Source organism: Calidris pugnax, unplaced genomic scaffold, assembly GCF_001431845.1.
Source record: "Calidris pugnax isolate Ruff unplaced genomic scaffold, ASM143184v1 scaffold40, whole genome shotgun sequence".
NCBI classification, from domain to species: domain Eukaryota; kingdom Metazoa; phylum Chordata; class Aves; order Charadriiformes; family Scolopacidae; genus Calidris; species Calidris pugnax.
This window is the reverse complement of record NW_015090796.1, coordinates 68,726-90,247: the sequence shown is the minus strand read 5'-3', so window position 1 is coordinate 90,247 and position 21,522 is coordinate 68,726. Positions and strand designations below refer to the sequence as shown.

At 42.4% G+C, this 21,522-nt stretch overlaps 2 protein-coding genes across 5 annotated transcripts in view; one reads left to right on the top strand and one right to left on the bottom strand.

Moving 5' to 3' along the window:
- TTC37 (tetratricopeptide repeat domain 37) overlaps nt 1-16,165 on the bottom strand; it is a 54,871-nt gene extending 38,706 nt beyond the window's left edge. Inside the window, exons 1-12 of one of the 3 annotated variants that reach the window (XM_014936875.1) lie at nt 16,141-16,165; nt 15,794-15,904; nt 13,794-13,891; nt 13,149-13,292; nt 12,174-12,265; nt 11,448-11,523; nt 9,484-9,624; nt 7,576-7,674; nt 7,374-7,482; nt 5,527-5,667; nt 3,687-3,788; nt 285-418 (exon numbers count right to left, since the gene is read on the bottom strand). In XM_014936875.1, the coding sequence (XP_014792361.1) occupies nt 285-418; nt 3,687-3,788; nt 5,527-5,667; nt 7,374-7,482; nt 7,576-7,674; nt 9,484-9,624; nt 11,448-11,523; nt 12,174-12,265; nt 13,149-13,292; nt 13,794-13,883 (1,128 nt within the window). In that variant the 5' untranslated portion in view covers nt 13,884-13,891; nt 15,794-15,904; nt 16,141-16,165. Of the gene's footprint in view, nt 1-284; nt 419-3,686; nt 3,789-5,526; nt 5,668-7,373; nt 7,483-7,575; nt 7,675-9,483; nt 9,625-11,447; nt 11,524-12,173; nt 12,266-13,148; nt 13,293-13,793; nt 13,892-15,793; nt 16,114-16,140 lie in introns of those variants that run through there. The other 2 variants (XM_014936874.1, XM_014936876.1) reach the window with 2 other exon arrangements.
- An 87-nt stretch (nt 16,166-16,252) lies between these two features.
- ARSK (arylsulfatase family member K) overlaps nt 16,253-21,522 on the top strand; it is a 33,468-nt gene continuing 28,198 nt past the window's right edge. For both annotated transcript variants that reach the window (XM_014936835.1, XM_014936834.1), the window contains exon 1: nt 16,253-16,452. In XM_014936835.1, the coding sequence (XP_014792321.1) occupies nt 16,327-16,452 (126 nt within the window). In that variant the 5' untranslated portion in view covers nt 16,253-16,326. The remainder of the gene's footprint in view (nt 16,453-21,522) is intronic.

The following is a 21,522-nucleotide window of genomic DNA, read 5'->3' as shown; positions in this document are numbered from 1 at the left end:
CAGAACTAGTAAGAACCCAGCAGTACTGAGCAAGACCAGACAAAGTCAAAAGTGACAGCTTCCAAAATTAAAACAGTGAGTGAAGGAGTTGTAGCAAAGCCTAAAAAAAACAAACAGAGAAGGAAGGAGTATTTGGATTACACCATAGTTGGTAAGAGTTGTTTATAAACCACACAGAATGTAATAAGGAGGCAAAGGGAGAAAACCACAGCTTGAGTTTTTAGCACAGAAGAAGAAAGTACATCTTAAAATAAAAAAATATATGTTTTAGTCAATGAAAATACCTGCTCAAGTGATTGAATGGCTTCTTCTACAGCATCAGCATCAGCAATTTTAATCAAAGCCTCTGCTTTCAGCTGAAGGATACGGTTCTTCCACTGTAGATTAGGACCCTCAGGAGTTCCAAGAGCCTGAAGAGCTGTTGACAAGAGAAAAGTTTCATCAAGTCAAAACAGAAAAAGGCACTACAAAGAGCACCATTATTCTCAGTATTTTTAAAATCTTGTAAGTTACAATTTTTCAGTCTAATAGAGCACTACTTAATACAACAATTTTTTGATTGCTCTCTCCCATGTCGAACAAATTGTTCTGTAAAATTTCTACCCATTCAAGTTTAGAATTAAATCAATTTTAGAAAGGTCCTGTCAGACATGTGGAGAGACTGATTGCTTCCTTGCTGCTGGCCTTTGTAAATGGAAGCTACGTCTTTCCAATCTGTTTTCTGAAGAAACAATGACCTTTCAATAAACAAGTTGTTTTATGCTTCAGTGTTTAAAGAAAAAAATACTACTAAATCCAGGAATTCAACTCTGTGCCTGTGCAAAGGTAACATTATACTTTTCCACGCAGTATTGACTACTTCTCCAATACACAGTATAATCTCGACTTAAGAGGATGAGGGCATCTCTGTTGAGCTTCAGCATTCTCCAATTGAGTTATTCTCAGAATAACTCAATTAACTACATTTATTTCATATGTGATGACTTGATACAGCCAGTAAGACAGGCCGAGCACAAAGCAATGCTTCCCTAGAATTCTCTCCAACTTCCCACACATCCTTTGGACTCAATCAACAGGATTTTTAGTAAGGCACAATAGCTTACCTGACACCTTGCATTGAGAACAAAAAACTTATTTTCATCTCAGCCTGCCAGCTTTTAGTCTCATTTGGTCCTAACTAGACCTCACAGAGGAAAACCAAACCCTTGATCTTTATTTATCTTTCACATCACTTGCAAATTCACCGATTGCAGAAATCATGTCTTCTCCAGGCTGGAAAAGGACTTCACAGGCTATTTACTTGCTGTCATATGCTGCATTTTCCATACATTTGATCATCCTTATTACTAGGCTGTTAACTTTTACTATTATGTTCCTTCTGAGAAGGGGTGGATGGGTACCAAACTGCTCACAGATTTCACCATGCTGAAGTTCTTAAAGCAACTGCATGTTGATGCTCTGTTTCACTAACCATTCCCTTCCCTGGAATTCCTAATATCTGACTGGTCTGTAAAGCATAGAAAGGAAAAGAAACAGTCCTACTTGTTCATATGAAATGAGGACCTTTCTGCTCTCTACTTCAACAAGACTGTAGGATACCTTTGTGGGCACATTTCTTCCCACAACTGTGTGATTTTGCATTTAAGACTATGGAATTTCATTCATTATTTCACACCTAGTGCGTGTAGCAATCTCCTCTTAGGGTTTTGCAGTCTGCTTTGCATAGCAGCAAACTTCATAGCCTTATTAGTCAACATTCATAAACGACTAGAAAAAAAGGATGAACACCACAGGTATCGGTGAAAATGTCAGGAACACCTCCTTCCAGGCTGAAAAAAGACATTGCTATACTGTGCTTTAGCTTCTAAATTATTTAAGATGACAAAAAGCACTCAGTGCTACAACTCTAGTTCTTAACTCATGGTTGCTTACTTTCCTTAAGAGTCTTCTATGAGATCTTCTCAATTAACACCTGGAAATCAGAGAAGGGTGTATCGCATCTCCCTTATCTAGATGCTTGTGAACTCCCTCAAGAAGTTCTCGAAAACAACTTTACTTTACAAAAGCCATGCTGTCTACGCCCCCAAATAATTTTACTACATAAATTCCCTAATTCTTTCAGTTTAAACTAATTCAACCACTATATACATCAGACTTGTCAGTGTTTTCCCTGATCTTTCCTTAAAAGTTAAGGTCATGCTACTTATCTCCAAGCATTTGGATGCAAAGTCAGTTAGTTTAGGCAATTACAAAATCCCCTGAGCGCAACAGCAATTTTGTCTTTATGTTCCTTAGTCAATTCCTATGTCAATATCTCATAGTTCCTTACTGCTAACTATTCTTGTCTTGTTTGTAGCATTAATAAAAGTTGGTAGAAATCACAGACAAGTTGTTTGATGAATCCCCTGGAATGGAGGATCATAATGTAGAAGTCACACTGACCTCTTCCATGCTGAACAGACAGGAAAAGAATTACCTTATTTTCATTCTTTCTGCAATAAATTTCTTTTTACTTTGTTCTGATTTCACGTTTCCCTCCACCCAAATTTATAGGCCTTTTGAATCTTCCTTGCTGCCAAGTACTTCCCTTTGCTTTTAACAATTTCCCATGACTGTTTACACAGGTTTGCATAATTATACCTCTTCAAGTCTTTCTTGAGAAGTTTTTCATTGCATTTGTTCCCTCTTAGAAAAGAAGTCCACTTTGGTTGCCCCTTCATTTATAACCACAGATAATGGCTCTATTCAGATCAGATATGCATCCCTAGGTGACAGTAACAGCCTTCATTCCCAGCTAGCACAGATAAAACCTTACACTCCGTCAGGCTTCTTAAGATGCAGTTGTACTAAGCAACATTTCTGCACTTTGCAATAACTTGATTAAAATCTTATCTTTAAAGTCTGTATGTGAAGTCTACCAGTCTTCTAAAACTTTGCAACACCTGCCCTTGTGGTTTGAGGCAATTACCTGCTGGTTGATGGTGCTGGTCAACTACCAGCTGAAAAAACACATAAGAACACACAAAGCCTCTGAATATTCACTGTTAGACAGCTTTCTCGTTCTGATTATCATAGAATGGTTTGGGTTGGAAGGAGCCTTAAAGATCATCCCGTTCCAACCCCCTGCCCTGGGCAGGGACACCTCCCACCACACCAGGCTGCTCCAAGCCCCCTCCAACCTGCCCTTGAACCCCTCCAGGGATGGGGCAGCCACAGCTTCTCGGGGCAACCTGGGCCAGGCTCTCACCACCCTCACACCAAACAAGTTCTTCCCCACAGCTCAGCTCCATCTCCCCTCTTTCAGGGTCAAACCCTTCCCCCTCCTCCTAGGGCTCCCCTCCCTCATCCAGAGTCCCTCCCTATCTCTCCTGTAGCCCCCTTCAGGTAGGCCATTATAAGGTCTCCATGGAGCCTTCTCTTCTCCAGGCTGAACAACCCCAACTCTCTCAGCCTGTCAAATTAGCCAAGTACTTTCTTTTTTACTGAGACCAAGCAACAAAACGTTATTTTCAGCTGTCCTACACCAAGAGAAGCACCACAAGCTTCTCACCAGCACAAGCTATGAGACTGCAAAAAGCAACGGACTATGACTGCTGCTCACTTGGACCTACCACACAAAGGCCACGTTGGCTGGACTACACGAAGTGGTGTACCCCTAACTGCTCAGTTAATTAGCAGGCAATTACCTTTATTGCAGGACAGGACAGCATCCCTGTATTTGTGAATTTTCATCTGTGCCTCGGCCACATAATGCCATGCTGCCGGACACTCGCTAGTCTTCTGCAAACCTAATAAAAGAAGAGTTTAAAAAAAGGCACTAAAAAAAGCTGCTTAGGGCTGCACAGACACTGTGGCTGTCAAATGCTGCATTGCCACAAAATACCATCTAAAACATATGATCAATCAGATAAAAAGACTTACAGTTTATTTTTCCCTTGAGTCTTTAGCTGTTTTAGACATACAAGCATACAAGGCAATGACTAAGAAACACACAGGCTTCTGTTAGGCTTAATTTTGCATATAACATTACATACGCAGAAAAGGAAAGGGGGAAAAGTGAGGAAATATACAGCACTGGCTTAAGGTGCACTTTTGTTTCAGAAAGAAAATGGTCTTTCCATTTAATCAGACATTAATATCAGCAGCCTGTAGACCGCTTTATAAAGCTTTTTTTAGAAACCAGAAAAGGCCCACAGAACTTGCAGACAGCAAAAAATTGATAGCAAGAGTGTTTCACTGAAACTTCCTGATAAAGTTGCCTTAATTAGAGACTCAGTACTAAAGCTGAATTTGAGTCTTCTGATATATACACACACACACATAAACACACGTATATAATTATACCCATGTATATACACAGAGATATAACACTACTAAATAATGCCATCAAGCTTCAATGCCTGAAATATAAACACTTGGCTTACTGGGAAAGACATTATTTCCAAGCTTTATACATTTACACATTATACCAAGAGCCTTGCCCTTCATATTCTCCCCTTCGTGTGCAGAATATTACACATAAAAGTAAAAAGAAATAAATAAAATTATTTGGAAGATGTATCTTTTGTCAAAAAGAGGTTGTATGTTTTGTCAAAACATCCAATGGTATTTAAGCCAGAAGAATTTGCTTTCCATGGAAGACTTTTTCCTCTTAAGCACCTGAAATGTTTATTTCAGATTTTAAGCAAGACATGTCATTTCACTGTATGTAAACTACTGTAGAATATTACAAAATCCAGTTTCAGAAACGATCTTATTCTAAAGCTGGGTGAAAGGATGCAGTATATCTTAGCACAGCCTGACTGACTCCTGATCACTTAGAACCCAAACGCTTATTTACCCAGCTTTCTCAATAAGCTGTTTTGAATTTTCCATTTCACAGTGAGAGTGAATAGTCTTTTTTTTCCTACTAGTTTTTTTTCCCACTAGTATACTTATGAACCATTTTCAAAGAGCTTTGCCATTTCAATGCAAGCAAGGTAATTACACATTAGTAAGACAACTCTTCAGCAAATCTTGCTACTGTGAAAAAAAATTCTCCAGTGTTTCTCTTTAAATACCCAACACAAGTGTTTACCCAATAGAAGTGCTAAAGAGGTCTTAAAATGATGTAACTTTAAAGCGAAGTCATCTTTGCTCAGCTACTGAAATCCAGTGACTAGATTAGAGGAGTCACACTATATTTTACTTTATAAATTCCACATTCTTTCATGAACTGCTGTATTTACTGCTTCAACTAGATTTTTCCCCAATAATAGTCATATTAAGAAAATGTCTAAAGGTGATCACACTAAAATACTACAGAGCTGACTATAACAGCAACGATATACTTCAAAGATATAATTAAAGCTATACTTATAAAAACTTCAATGCCCAATCAGAGGAAATTTTGAGTATTCTTTTTACATCTAGATGATCTTGGAACGGGCAGAGTACTATGCAATAATATAAGATTCCCAAAATATCCAGCATAAACTAGCTGGTGTTCAAGTTATAGAGTACTTACACCTCATATTGCGTATTTACCTTCAGTAAGACTCTTAACAGCCTCCTTGTACTTCTTTTCTTGGAGGCATTTTATACCCAAACCGATGATGCCTGGACCACTACTGGCATCCAATTCCAAAAGCCTGGAGAAACAGTCCAGGGCCTCTTCTGACAAAGTACCTAGTTTCAAAAAAATAAATGTGTAATAAAGTTTTAGAGTGAAGAAAAAAAATGCAACAGTATACCTTATTTACATAAATATCATGCTTATCCTTTGAGATCAGAGTAATAAATTTATTAACTAAACCTTTTTTCCCAAAGGTACTACATACTTGTCACCCTCCACCTCTAAAAAACAGACCCCAAAACCAAACAGTAATTTAAATACCCAGTACCACCAAACAAAATAGTCAGTGTGACACCTAACCACTCATGTCAAATTGCTACAGGTACATTTTGTTTACTAATCAAAAGTAATTCCTTCACGTGCTTTTCATGTAAGCCCAGCTGAATGCCCATATGTCAAAACTTGCCCCAAATAAATAAAAATAATTTCCTTACAGAGTAGGCCTTGGGTACCTACAAATTTGCTGTGATGAGCTTGCTGAAAACAGTCTTGCTGTGAAACCACATAATTTAGTATCTTGGCTTAATGTTAACTGATGTCACTAAATGTTTATGCTTGTGGTTAGCTGTGATTGTAGCCTTGGCAGTCCTTCCTTAAAGCAGCAGTTGTGACTTGCAGCAACAGCCTCTGAACTACTCTTTTCTTTAACAAAATCATGGACTCATTTGACATATGGGTTGCCTTTGATTTGCTTTTGGTAAAAGTGACTAATAATGCATCTGAATTACAAGCCCACAAATCTGGGGCATGAGGGACTATGACATGGTTGGAATGACTCAGATATAAACAAACAGCCTTAAAAAAACCTGAGCATCATCCTCCCCACTCCAAGTTGGCTGTGGGATGGTGAGATGTTGTCAGAGCACTAGTATATAAGAACTGTGCCAACCAAATGCTCCTTTTCCTTTGGAAATTAGTTTCTGCATTTTTCACCGCAAATGTGGAAATGAGACTCTGGGCCTCTTTTGTCTTCATCATTTCCAATAAAAGTGAAAAATTCTCTCTTGTTTTATGTTGCTACATTACTCCATGAAGCCTACCTCCAAAACTGGAAAAGGCATTCTTCTACCCAAGCTTTATATTAACCAGAGGAGGCTTTTTTCCCCCGATTTTCTTTCCTTGTCTTAAAAACAAATAAAGTCAACTTCCTATGCCCTAAACAACTACTAAATTTTGGCCGTTCATTTAATTATCTTTTAAAATGCTGATAAAACATCCAACACTATTGCAATGCTGTTTGTTGAACTACTGAAGACAGCAAGTCTATACTTTCAAATTCCTACACCAATGAACATGATGTTGTGTTTCTTTTTCCTCACTCTCCTTTTCTACTTGGAACAAATATCTAAACAGATCGGTTTATTCCTTATTCAACAGGCATTTTTCTGAAAAAAGTTTCACAAACGTTTGATTGGTTGGATTTTTTACCAAGAGAGATTTTCTGTAGTCAAGAATAACCCAAGCATAGCCCGTCCTCAGCCTTAGATTCCAATTTTTGTAAGGCAAAAAGTCTTTCTTTGTGACTTTATACCTTGCCAGAGTTGGACATGAAGAAGGGTTTTCCCAATTTACAGTCACCACTCAGTTACAGAGCTAGGAAATAGCAAATGATAGGATCAAACACTTTCCATTTCCAGACAGGTGGAAATGTAACATAAAAGTAAATAGTGCACTTGTGCACTGGATTGTGAAGGGTAAAACCTTTTAAAAAGATTGTCACAGAACTAATTATATCAAGCCCCCCAAATGTCCTACTCACCTGACTGAACAAAGTGCAAGCAAAGTACTTCTAAAGGATAACACACAGTAGGATACAAAGCCATCATATCACGACAGGCCTTTTCCAACCTAGTCGTTTCATGAGGAAACTTGAAAGGGAAAAAATAAATAGTTATGTGTGTGAATTATCAGACCTGGAATATTACATCTATTCACTGATGAAGATAGATTAACAACCTTACTTTTGACAAGCACTGAATAAAGTCCTTGTAAAGCTTTTGGTGGTCTTCACCAGGAATGGGGTCGGCAGAGTTCACTGCATGTTCAAATGCAGTCAAAAGCTGAAATAAGAAATAATTAGGAGTGCAACAAACAACTCTAGGAAAATGTTATTTTCACAGAATAGACTATTTCAGTTGGAAGGGACCTACTATAATAGCCACTGGCCTGACCACTTCAAGGCTGACCAAAAATTAAAGGATGTTATTAAGGGCACATTAAAGCCACTGCCAGGCTTGTGTCATCAACCACCTCTCCAAGAAGCCTGTTCCAGTGTTTGATCCCATTCAGTAAAGAAACGTTTTGTAATTTCTCGTCTGAACCTCCCCTGACACAGCTTTCAACTACTGCCACATGTCCTCTTGCTGGGTCCCAGGGAGAAGAGCTCAGCACGTCCCTCTCCATGTTGCCTCCTCGGGAAGCTGTAGAGAGCCCCTCAGGTTGCCCCTCAGCCTCCTTTTCTCCAAACAAGACAAACACAAACTCCTCAGCTGCTCTTCATAGGACAGCCTTCCAGCTCTTCCATAGTTACACCTTACTATCTGGATCCTACTCATTAAGTTTACACTAGTAGTGTGAACAGGGAAAGTCACAAAGCAAGATCCTTATTGCATAGTAGTATTCAAATAGTATCCAAAACACTTTTATCATCTAGCACAAGAAGAAGCAGTAACATAATATAGATACAAGGGAGGCAAAATTTACAAGAAGATAAGATTCTTCTTCCTACCTAATCCCAACTCAAAGAAGGACTTGGTACCACTAACCTAGACGACCATCCCCTCCAGTTAGCTGTCAGCCCTTCCCCCTGCTCTAAAGTCTTGTCTTTATTTCATGACTCCTTATTGATAGGAGAACACAGGCATGAGAGTATAATAAACATGTATAATAAACAAAAAGCTTCCCACAGCTTGTCACAAGTGAAATGCTGAACGGGAGGCTGCCTTCAATCCCACACCCTTCCAGCCTCAGAAGCTTTACTCAGAAATGAAGTAAACTGTAGATTTGCATGTGAAACCCATTTCTGATATTTATGCAACCTTTCTTCTAACTCTTCATCTGTAAAATAAATCAATGATGCTTTCAGCACCTCTTTTTTACAATAGCTCATAAGTTAGAGCATTTGCCTTCTCAAAAAGTAGATATTAATTTTTTTTCTGTATCAAATTATTTCATTTTGTATTTTCCACCTTTCTGGAGCACTGCTATCAACCAGATTGGTGATAAAAAATTTCCATCCCTCCACTTCAATGAGGTTCACCTTGAAAGAACAGGTAAGTCAGACAAAACAAAATTAACTTTGGCCATGGAGAACACAGGATCAGTAAAATTCATGATCATTCTCTTTGCCCCAATTAGCTTTGACATTCACCTAAGAAGCAAGAGCTTAAAATCTACAGGAGAAAATAAAATGTGAATCAAAACATTGCTATCTAGGGTAAGTACCAGGTAAAAAGAAATGGCAAAAACAGCACAAAACTACCTCTTCCACCCTGGAGGAAAGCAGGGAGGAGTTTCTTGTTTTGAAGAACACCTACATTCTAGATTCTGTCAAAGCTTATAAGTGATGCTTCGTGTAACATGCAGAGGTAGAACAATGCATCACTATGCTACAGTGCAAACTTGGGACTCCTGCAGAACTTAGGAGGTAGTTAAGAAGGAGTGCCAGGCCAATCACTAGGATTTAGGTGCTTTATTCTGCCTGGTTTTGTCAGAAGGTAAAATCACCCACCAAAATCACCAACTTTAGTACCACTGAATATTAATGAGACAAAAATCACAAGATTTGCATGGCTTTCAAGGCTTCATTTGAAGTCTAGCTGCACTGCACATATATATGTATCTAGATGAGTAGGAGTGAAAAACATTACCGACTGCTCAGTCGTATTATCCTGGTTCTGTGTGCTGTCCTTCAGTAACTGGATCATCTTCTTCCAAAGCTGGTGAAGCTCTGCTTTTTCTGCACCTTCCTCCTGTTTCACTTGTATGAGTTTCTGCCATGTTTCAGCCACCTGCAAGAGGAAACAAATGAGCCACGCTGTCACCCTTTAAAGAGCAAGAGGTTTAAAACAAGCTTTCCAATTACTGTCAGCTCTACCACACTGGGGCAGACAAGAGAGTAACGTCTGAAGTAACAACCCAGATTTACCTGCTTTCTAATTAAAGCAGTAACAAGCCCCAAATCATTGTGTGGGACCTGTCCACCTTCCAAGGTACAGTAAAGAAGGGAGGCAACATCAGGAATATGAATTCCAACTCTGGTTCCTGGAGGAAACCAGTAATAAAAATAGACCTGAACAGTCCGCCGATAAACTCTGAAGTAAAAAAGGAAACCTTGTTGTATCTACAGCACTACTAACAGAAACAGAGAAAATAAGACCCTGAAGCCTAACTTGTGGTTTCCTGATGCACATAGGACAAGTCTGTCTTCATACGCTAAACTATTAGCATTGAATTACATTTCAGAAACTGGTATACAAAGAGGATTTGGAGCTAATTAATAGTCTTGAGCCTGATGCTACGAGATACGAAAAAAAATAATTCATTTTCCATCGATGGAGGGAAAGGGAGAAGATGACATGGAGTAAGACCACGCACTACCTTGAGAGAAAACAACCTTTTTGAAGAGTAAAGAAAGAATGATTAGCATAACTGGAACAAAATATGTATCCTGTAACATTACTACAGAGTGCAGACAAAGGTAGTGTCGAACGATTCAGGCATTTAACAGCTCCACCTCGTGGTAAACTGACAAGAGCCAGGATTATTTTGCTGTGATGGTGCTGACACGGACTTTGGGAACAGCAGGTGAGCAGAGTCTGGGCTGCCCTGGAGCAGTTCTGAAGGTCTGTGTCGTTGTGCATGGAGTGCAGGATGTAACCCACAGGCAATCGGGTTCAGGGTGTGTGGGAGAGTAACAGAAGATTGGCAAGGAGGACTGTAAATGGTCAAGTGACTGGCATGTGGGGTGCTGGAAAACACGTGCATCATGCTAATTTTTGTTTAGTCTTATGTTCTCAACAAAGCACAACATCTGCCTTTAGATAACCCAGCCTGTGATGGACTCAGGGACACCTTATTGAACTCACCCAAGATTCCTGCCCTGCTACTGAAGAAGACCAAAGAACAGCAAAAAACTATGCCTGTCTGAATCCTTGAAATAGAGGCAAAACCAGCAAGTCTGAGCTCTCATTCTCTTGATTTTTTGCTAACAAGGACTCTGTTGCTAACAAGGTCTCTTGCTCCATAGTGCCTGTGTCCCCTGCTTGCATGCCTCTGCCTGGCTTGATATCCCAGTGGGGTATCAAGACTAAATTTGTTCTTTGTCTTTCACCCATGGGTTTGTGCTTCCTGTATTGGCTCCTGCATTCCTGTTTACAAATTCCACCTTGATCTCTGGCATGAATTATCAGGGATCTGTAGGAAGGGATGACCACACCATCAGATACCTAGAGCTGCCCAAGCCAGGCAAAGGGCTCCTGACTCGTACTACGGCATTGCCCAAGCCAGGCAAAGGGCTCCTGACTCGCACGTATGGCACGTAAATGTGCATTTGGACCATGACTGACTTCCAGAAATACGGTAGGAGAAAGTTGTTCCATCCTTTCAGCCTCTATACTAACATTCTTTGCCAACTTTGACAGTTTAATGGACTGCATCCAACTGCAGCAGAAAAGAAAGGGACATCATTAAAATAAATTCCTGGCAGTGGTCCACAGGGAGACCTTAAGTGGTCTGTTGCCCAAAAAACTGGGGATTCCTTGATGAAGAGTCGTTAGTTCTGATCAAATGGAACCTTCTTGTGAGAAGAGAGAAAGTAAAGCACACAACCTACCTCTGAATATTTCTTTTCTTGATGATACAGTTCCACAAGCTTGTTACATACATCACACCATTTCTGCTTGTCACCACTAGAAAGGAGGAAGAAAATCCCACACAAACAAGCTAAGTTTTCCATAAAATAGTATACGGTTTTTCAAATTCTGACAAATAATTTTTATTAGGTCCAGCTGCCAAACAAATATTTAGAATAAATACTACAGATTGCCCTAAAAGTTTCAGTCATTGCTGCTGTAACTGAGTAAAAAAAAAAAATGACTTTAAGGGATTGTACTTTTCTTTTTCAGTAATTTTCAAACTAAGAAAACAAATTGAACTCTCCAGTCAGCTACAGTGACAGCTGACAGTTTTATTTCAGAACTGCGCCTATACCAATCAGATAACATATATACTGTGATCTTAAAGCAGAGAAAAAAATAAGCCTACTTATTAATGCAGACAATGAACTGTCAGAGCTAAATGTTTTGGGGCAGTGAGTTTAGACAGAGGGCATTAGGATAACATTAGAATTCTCCAAATTATTAACCTCGAATTTTGCCCTATCCAAAGGGACAGATCAAGAATCCTTACAGAGGTACAGAAAACCTTAGTAACAAGGGCTCACTCACTGATGTCACAAGTCTTAAAAGAACCAAACCCGAAGACTATCCTGTGTATCAGCGATGACATTCACTGAGCTACAAATCTTATGGTATAAATTATGGTATTCAATATTCCTTACCTTTCATAGAGTTGCAAGAGCTTTTGGTAAACCTCTGCTAAGTCTCCTCTGACATCTGTTTGGTTGGGTTTCTCATATAAATTTGCTAATCCCTTTAAAAAAAAAAAAACAACCATAAAAAACATGTAAGATTTGTTGTCAACAGTTACATGTTATGAGAACACTGCAAGTTCTGCCTACAAAAGTTATTCCATTGCCTTCAGTGGGGTCAAGTGTTAATGTAGAAATCTCTGAGCAGAATGTACACTGACACTTCCATACAGCCTTCTAAATCTACTTATTTTAAATTAAATGCTGTCCTCACTTTCTTAACTAATACCAACAAATATTTGAAACCTGGAAATACTACGTAATATTGTCTGCGTAACAGAAAATATATAAAGCACACTAAGTCATACAATAAAAGTATACATCCAAGTATCATGCTGTCTTCTAAAGTAACAGAAAGACAGAATCTGACCGCAAAACAACTGAGGAAATGTCAATATACCTTCAAATCAGTTGTACCAACAGTTATACTTCAAAAAGCTATTTATATTGAAAATATGAAAACCTTAGCACCTCAGAAAAATATTTATTGTTGGTATGAGAGACATACCTAACAGGCAACCTTATGCTCAACATGTCTCCAAATAATCCAACCGTGTGTTGTAACTATACACTGTTACAGACAGCACACACAGCAAATATCTATGTTGCCATGCACACAGCACATGGGTATTTTTATTTGTTTCTAAGTAACAACAAAATTCAATGACAATCCCCTTATCTTGGAAGCTGGAAAAATAACTTACTAGACAAAACACTTTCTCTCCTACAAGAAACACACTGTCAAGTGTTTCTACAAGCACGGAAATTCCTAAGCACGGATGAATTTACTGTGCCTGTTTCAATTCATGTTCTCCCTTGCACATTTCACTGCTCCCCAGTGACACTTTTCAGAGAAAGAAAAAGCGAATCTGGACATTCACATACCTGCCATGCCAGTAACTGGTTTGGTTCAAGTTCAATAGCCTTCTTGTACGCTCCTTTGGCCTGATCAGGCTGCTCCAACTCGGCAGCTGCCAGGCCAATGAATACCCAAGCATTGTAGTTATTTTTTTCTTGCTTCAAAACTGCCTAGAAATACATAATTACATGTGAAACTGATGAATGAAACGCATTTAATAGATCCATGCATTGAGTTTTATCATTACAGTTTGGTGAATTATTCTGTACGGTTATACTAGAAGTTAACTCACTTTTAGAAAAAGGCTAAGATTACTACCTTCAAATTTTTAAGCCAGGGAATGCTTTATATCTGAACTCTGCCAGTAACCATATCTGTAACTCAGCAATTAAAGCGCTCCTGTTGGGGTCTGGATTAGAAATGGATTTTATCACTGTCACTCTAGACTTAATATTCTTACTACCACATATAAGCAAATGCAAAAGGGAAGGGGAAGAAAGGTTTTCCTGTGGGCAACTAACATGATGGTCACTGAAGTTAAGTATGAAAATCAGTATAAAATTATTAATCTCAGCTAATAAGGTACTCCACACCCCGCGTTACTATAGGGGTATGAGAACAGGAAACAAAATGTGCAAAACATATTACCTTCCAAGTAAAAAATTAATTACCTTGCAATGTTTTAAGGCTTCCTTATATTCTTTATTCCGTATTGCTTCTCTGGCACTCTTTAAAGCTGCTTTCACCTCCTTATTTGACATCGTGGCTACTAAGTAAACAGGACAGGTAATCAGTTCTTATGAAAAGACAAGCTGAACTCAAAACATTGTTTATATCATATTGTAATTCTGCAGAGAGCATTTTAAACACAGAAATACAGTGCAATATGCCAAAATGCACACAGCACTGAAAACTGCTGAAACAAATAATATGGTTAAAATGAGTTAATTACAATTAGCTCCAAGCAGGATTAAGTGAATATTCCAAGCAGTTAAACAATACGAAGTAGCTATCCCAGAATGAAACATTGGTTAAGACAAATTTAAAGAGGGTGAGAGGTGTTACATGACAGTCACCATAGCTAAGACTCCTAGAAAGACATCCTGCATAGAGTTTCTTTTCCAAGAAGAACTCATACACAGTCAACTGGGTTTAAGAGGCATATTGCACTAGACATCTGCTCAAGACACCCTGGAAAAGATATTAGTAACTAGTGTGGAAAGTGATACAACTTATGTGCGTTCTCCCCAATAACCAGAATTCTATCCTTAAATGTATCGAGCATGAGCTACTGAAAATAACTCCTAATCAAGGGAGGCCAGTATTGTATCATTCTCAAGGAGGCACATCGAGCACAAGGGCCTTGGCAATGGTGCTAATCTACATGTTTTCAGTTCAGCCAACTTGGCAGAGAGTGAAAATTCTGAGTCCACTAAGCTGAACTGTCTTCATTCTACTACTAAAATTCACACCCATTGGTCAAGGAGACCCTTGCCCAGATGAAGACCTTCCCTTGAGCGTGTGTGAGAGCTATAACTTGATGGTGTGAGCGTATCTAAATTACTAACTAATCAAATATAGCTAGGAGGTATTAATATTATATTGATGTTGTAAATTGCATATAAAAATTGCATGGAGAGTTCTGACGGGGGTGCACAATTGGAGGACAAATCCCCCATGCACCTGGCACTGTAAATAAACTAATGTTGGCTCTTGAAACTACAAAACCCCGTTTGGAGAGTGATAGGTTACAGATTTTGGTAACAAAGGGGTTCCTAAGGATCAGAGTTGACCTTGTGTGCTGCCCACAGCAGTACCATGGCCAGCCCAACACCTGTGTTCAGGCTTTTCCATGATGCTCCGTGCCCCCCTCCCCACTTACAGCAGACCCTGCTTCTGCCTACAGCTGTACAGCAAAAATGAAGAAGTGCTTAAGGACACAAAATCACAGAATCTCAGGCTGGCATGGGTCAGAAGGGACCTCTGGAGATCATCCAGTCCAACCCCCTGCCAGAGCAGGGTCACCCAGAGCAGTGGGACAGCAACATGTCCAGGTGGGTTTGGGTGCCTCCAGAGAAGGAGACCCCACACCCTCTCTGTGCAGCCTCTTCCAAGGCTCTGCCACCCTCACAGGAAGAAGTTCCTCCTCATGTTGAGATGGAATTTCCTGTGTTCCAGTTTGTGCCTGTTGCTCCTTTGTCCCTGGCACCACTGAGAAGAGCCTGGCCCCAACCTCTTGCCCCCACCCTTTAGCTATTGCTCAGCATCTATGAGGTCCCCTCTCGCTCTGCTCTTCTCCAGCTGAACAGCCCCAGGTCCCTCAGCCTTTCCTCAGCGGAGGGGCATCCCTGCTTGTGAAGCCTGACATAGTCATGCGCTGCTTTGACATTGATGATAAATGTTTTGCTGCAAACGAACTTTAGAAACAGCACTGTCTAACCCGCCTAAGGGGAGGAGGCTGAGGCACACCACTGCTGGGGCCGGCACTGACTGGGGCTGAGAAAGTGACAAACTGCACAACAAAAAAAAACAACTTTTGGCAGCTGAAGAGCAAAAGATGAAAGAGCAGATAAAGGGCCTGGACAGAAATTAGTAACGAAAGGACAAGAGGGTAGATGTCAAAGGTTCCCTCAAAGGCTAAAAAAAATATAAAGAAACCTGTCAAACTTACGTGGCTCAACAGCTCCCGCAGACAAAGTTCCTTCCGAGGAGGGCACAGGCCCCTCGATCACCACAAACACCGCCTCTGGCTGACATTACCAAGCCTAAGCTCCATTTTCACCTACAGAGAAAAACAGACACAACGTCAGCGCAAAACCGCTGCCACCTGGGAGGAAACCGGCCCCGCGGCCCTGCTACGGAGCGAGGGGCGCCCGGGCCACGCCACGGCCTGGTGACCGCCCCGGCAGCCCCTCCCGACCGGGCCGATAGCCCTCACGGCGAGGGAAGAGGCGCCGGACGGAGCGGGCCGCGCGGCCACGGCCCCTCACAACCCGCAACGGCCCCGCGCCGCCTCACCTTCGCCTCCCGCCGCCGACCGCGCGCATGCGTGTAACGTCATCGCGGCGACGCTGCCCGGCCGGTCGCCATTTTGCGGGGTGCCTTCTGGGAGATGTAGTTCCTGCGGGGCTGAGGGCGGCGGGTGGCTCTACCAGCGCTGCTGCTCCCCTCTGCCCGGGAGAGGGGTTTGACGGCGGTGGAGCGATGGGGCTGGCTGGGCTGGCGCTACTCCTCACGGTCTCCGCGGCCTGGGCCGGGGAGAGGCCGCGGGCGGTCGTCCCCGGGGGCCAGCCCCGGCCCAGCGTGGTGCTGGTGACCTGCGACTCCTTGGTGAGTGTCCGGGTGAGGGAGGGCGGCAGAGCGGCGGGGGCTGCCTCGGCGGGGGCTTGTCGCCGGTCCTGGCCTTACTGGGACCTCCGAGGATGTCGCAGCGTGGGTTTTCTGTGGCTTTACCCAGGCTACAACCACAGGCTTGCTAAAACAGGGCTGGTTTCTATTCTCCATCACCTCCACGGGGTGCAAGGCTTTCTTGGGACCTTGAGGGGAGGCCTTCACTAGGTAACCCTTGGTATCTGAACCAAACTCCTCATTCGTGCCAGGAGCGTGCTCCATGTTTTCATCAGGTGCATGACAGGAGTCAGATTTGCGCATAGATGGTTATCCTCCCCTTCTGCTCTGCCCTGGGGAGGCCCCAGCTGGAGCACTGGGTCAAGTTCTGGGCTCCCCAGTTCAAGAAGGACAGGGAAGTGATGGAGAGGGTACAGCAGAGAGCTACAAAGATGATGAGGGGCCTGGAGCATCTCTCTGATGAGGAAAAGCTGAGGGACTCAGGTGGAGAAAAGACTGAGGGGGGGATCTGATCAACGCCTGTAAATACTGAAAAGGTGGGTGTCAGGAGGATGGGGCCGGTCATTTTTCAGTGGTGCCCAGGGACAGGACAAGGGGTAACAGGCACAGACTAGAACACAGGAAATTCCATCTCAGCGTGAGGAGGCACTTCTTCACTTTGGGGATGGCAGAGCCCTGGCAGAGGCTGCCCAGGGAGGTGGTGGAGTCTCCTTCTCTGGAGACATTCAAACGCTCTTGGACACGTTTCCGTGAGTCCTGCTCTGGGTGACCCTACTTTGGCAGAGGGTTGGACTAGATGATCTCCAGAGGTCCCTTCCCGCCCCATATCTCTCTGTGATTCCTGCTGTCAGCTGTGGTACCTACACCTTGTCACTGCAACTGGAGGCAGGAGGGGATGGGTCAGCTGGATGGTGGGGCAAGGCAGCGATTCACAGAGCAGACCTGGAGTGAAAAATCAGTGATTTTCAGTTGGCTTGGCAAGCAAAAAAGGGAAGGAAGGTCGCTGTTATTCTTGCCGTTGTAAATCCTAAGAACTTTGGGTCTCCACAGCAGGTCAAATGGAGAATTTCTGTCATAATAGATGAAATGACTGAGTTAAGCTGTTGGCATACTTGGACTTTTATTAGGTATAACAAATACTACAATAAACTTGCCAGGTGAGCATCTACAGCTACAGGGAATCAAGAGGTATGTTTTTATAAATTTCTAGTGGGTTTATTACAGTGATTTATTGGCACATTTGTTTTAATTCTTTGCTTGGAGCTAAAGACAGCACATTTTTTCACCCTTTTCTCACCATGCTTCTATGTACCCACCCAGCATTCTGAAAATACTTTTGTCAAAGTTTTACTTCGAGGAAAGGGAAAGCCTTGGTTTCTCTGCTTCATCTGAGCTCTCCTTCCTGTTAAATCAGTCATAAGCTCCATGGTTTTACTTCCAAGGACTTTCACCTCTCATCACTTCTCATTCACTGTTGAGAAATCAATGCTTGGCTCTGACAGTACAGGTAATAGCACTTGACTTCTTGCCTGCTGCCCGTCATTCTTGGGATAAATTCCTCCTAAGTATTTGGTAAACAGTTCTTCAAACTGCTTCTTAAAACACATGTTTGCTATGATTTAAAAGACAAAGCAATAGCTCCTTGGTTTTTTTCCTTCTTCTTCCTGTATTCTTTGTTTATTGTATTTTTAAGAGAATCATCTCTTAACATTCCAAAGTAATGTGTGGCTTTGTAAATGAGAATTCTTCTCTGAGTTCTCAGCTTTTACTAAATATAATACCAAATTTATGACAGGTTCTGGGAGTTCCTCAATGGCCAATTTGTTTCCAGATGCTAGCGGAAGCTGCAGACAGATCATAGGAAAGTTTTTGTATGTTGTCCTGTAAACAGGAAGGTTCTCCGGACTTTCTTGTGGGGATTAATGGAGTAACCCTTACAAAAATGGCAGGTGGAACCCCGGATGTTTGTGATGTTCTTTAAGAAAACAATTCAGAACAAGGTGCCATTTCTGAAAAGTATTGTATTTGGTAGTGCATATGAAAGAGAATATATTAAAAGACTCGTTGAGTTGCATAAAGTTTTAATGAGATGGATTAGAAGGCAGAAATGATGAACCAGTTTAATTAAATCCAACCATACACAAGAACAAACAAACAAACCAAAAAACACTACACACCAACACAACTCCAAACACAAAACAAAAATACCGAACCCTAGCATCTTGGGCACCAGAGCATGCCCTGAAGTGCCACGTCTACATGTTTCTTAAATCCCTCCAGGGATGGTGACTCCACCACCTCCCTGGGCAGGCTGTTCCAGGGCCTGACCACCCTCTCAGGAAAGTCATTCTTCCTCAGATCTAATCTAAACCTGCCCTGCCCCAACTTCAGACCATTTCCTCTGCTCCTGTCGTTATTCCCTTGGGAGAAGAGGCCAACCCCCACCTCTCTACACCCTCCTTTCAGGGAGCTGTAGAGGGCAACAAGGTCTCCCCTCAGCCTCCTCTTCTCCAAACTAAACATGCCCAGTTCCAGCAAGAGCTTAATAAGCACCATATTCAGCTTATCTAGCTCCCAATAACTGCAAGGCCTTGAAGTTGTTCTTCTGGCCTTGAAGGCAGCTGTGGTCCAACAACAGAATGTCTGTGATAAGGTAAACATGTAACTGTAAGAAAGGAATTTCGGGCGGAACTGTCTTTTTAGAACTAACCAATAATGAGCTCTCATTTTGCAATATGTATGAGCTAATTATGAGTGTGCATAAAAGAATGGTAGTGTGTCTAAATAAACGAAGCTTGCTGGTCACTCATATCGAGTGCTCATGTCTTCCCTCCGTCGCAACAGATGGCTACCAACTTTTCAGAAGGGATAGGCAAGGAAAGAGAGGTGGTGGGGTGGCCCTTTATGTTAAGAGCACTATTGTATGCCTAGAACTTAGCATTATGCATGATGACAGTGTTGAGTGTCTATGGATAAGAATCAAGGGGAAGACCAATAAGGTAGACATGGTGGTGGGAGTTTGTTACAGACCCCCAAACCAGGATATAAAGGCTGATGAAATATTCTATAAGCAGCTGGCAGAACCTCACGATCGCTCTCCCTTGTACTCATGGGGGACTTCAACTTCACAGGTATCTGCTGGAAATATAACACAGCAGAGAGACATCAGTCCTGGAGATTCTTGGAGTGCAGGGAAGACAACTTGCTAACGCAGCTGGTGAGGGAACCGACCAGGGAAAGTGCCCTACTGGACCTGCTGATAGTTACCTCAGAAGGTCTCGTGGGGGATGTAAACGTTGGAGGTCATCTTGGGCAGAATGATCACGAAATGATACAATTTTCAGTCTTACCGAAGCAAGGCGGGGGGCCAGCAAAACTGCCACCTTGGACTTCTGAAGGGCAGACTTTGGCCTCTTCAGGAGCACGGTTGAAAGCATCCCTTGGGAGACAGTCCTGAAGGGCAAAGGTGCCCAGGAAGGCTGGTTGTACTTCAAGGAGGCACTCTTAAAAGCGCAGGAAAGAGCCATACCCAAGTCCCAAAAAACAAGCAGGAAGGGAAGAAGACCAGCCTGGCTAAATAGAGAGCTTTGGGTGGAGCTCAGGAACAAAAAGAAGGTTTATGATCTTTGGAAAAGGGGCCTGGCAGGCAAGGAGAAATACCAGGAAGCGGTGAGGATATGCAGGGGGAAAATGAGAAGGGTCAAGGCTCAAGCTGAGTTCATCTTGGCCACTACAGTTAAGAATAACAAAAAGGGTTTTTTTCAGTATGTAAAGAGTAAAAGGAAGATTAGGGATAATGTGGGCCCACTGATGAATGGGACGGGCACCCTAGTGGTGGAAGACACAGAGAAAGCAGAGTTGCTGAATGCCTTCTTTTCTTCAGTCTTCAGTCTTTACTATTAAGGCTGCCCCTCATGAATCTCTGGCCTTGGAGGCAAGGGGGAGGGTATGGAGAGAGGAAGTTTTTCCTCCGGTAGAGGAGCAGGTTCAGGACCACTTGGCCAAACTGGACATTGGTAAGTCCATGGACCCTGATGGGGTGCACCCACGAGTGCTGAGAGAGCTGGCAGATGGTATCGCTGGGCCACTCTCTATCATCTTTGAAAGGTCATGGAGAATCAAGTCCCAAAAAACAAGCAGGAAGGGAAGAAGACCAGCCTGGCTAAATAGAGAGCTTTGGGTGGAGCTCAGGAACAAAAAGAAGGTTTATGATCTTTGGAAAAGGGGCCTGGCAGGCAAGGAGAAATACCAGGAAGCGGTGAGGATATGCAGGGGGAAAATGAGAAGGGTCAAGGCTCAAGCTGAGTTCATCTTGGCCACTACAGTTAAGAATAACAAAAAGGGTTTTTTTCAGTATGTAAAGAGTAAAAGGAAGATTAGGGATAATGTGGGCCCACTGATGAATGGGACGGGCACCCTAGTGGTGGAAGACACAGAGAAAGCAGAGTTGCTGAATGCCTTCTTTTCTTCAGTCTTCAGTCTTTACTATTAAGGCTGCCCCTCATGAATCTCTGGCCTTGGAGGCAAGGGGGAGGGTATGGAGAGAGGAAGTTTTTCCTCCGGTAGAGGAGCAGGTTCAGGACCACTTGGCCAAACTGGACATTGGTAAGTCCATGGACCCTGATGGGGTGCACCCACGAGTGCTGAGAGAGCTGGCAGATGGTATCGCTGGGCCACTCTCTATCATCTTTGAAAGGTCATGGAGAATCAGAGAGGTGCCTGAAGACTGGAGGAAGGCCAACATCACTCCAGTCTTCAAAGAGGGCAAAGAGGAGGACCCTGGGAACTACAGACCACTTAGTCTCACCTCCATCCCTGGGAAGGTAATGGAGAGACTCATTCTAGATGTCATCTCCAAACAAGTTGAAGAGCGGGGGGTTATTGGAAGCGGGCAACATGGGTTTACCAAGGGTAAATCATGCTTGACCAATCTGATAGCCTTCTATGATGCTATAACTGGTTGGATGGATGAGGGGAGGGCAGCAGATGTCATCTACCTTGACTTCAGCAAGGCTTTTGACACTGTCTCCCATAACATCCTCATTAGGAAAC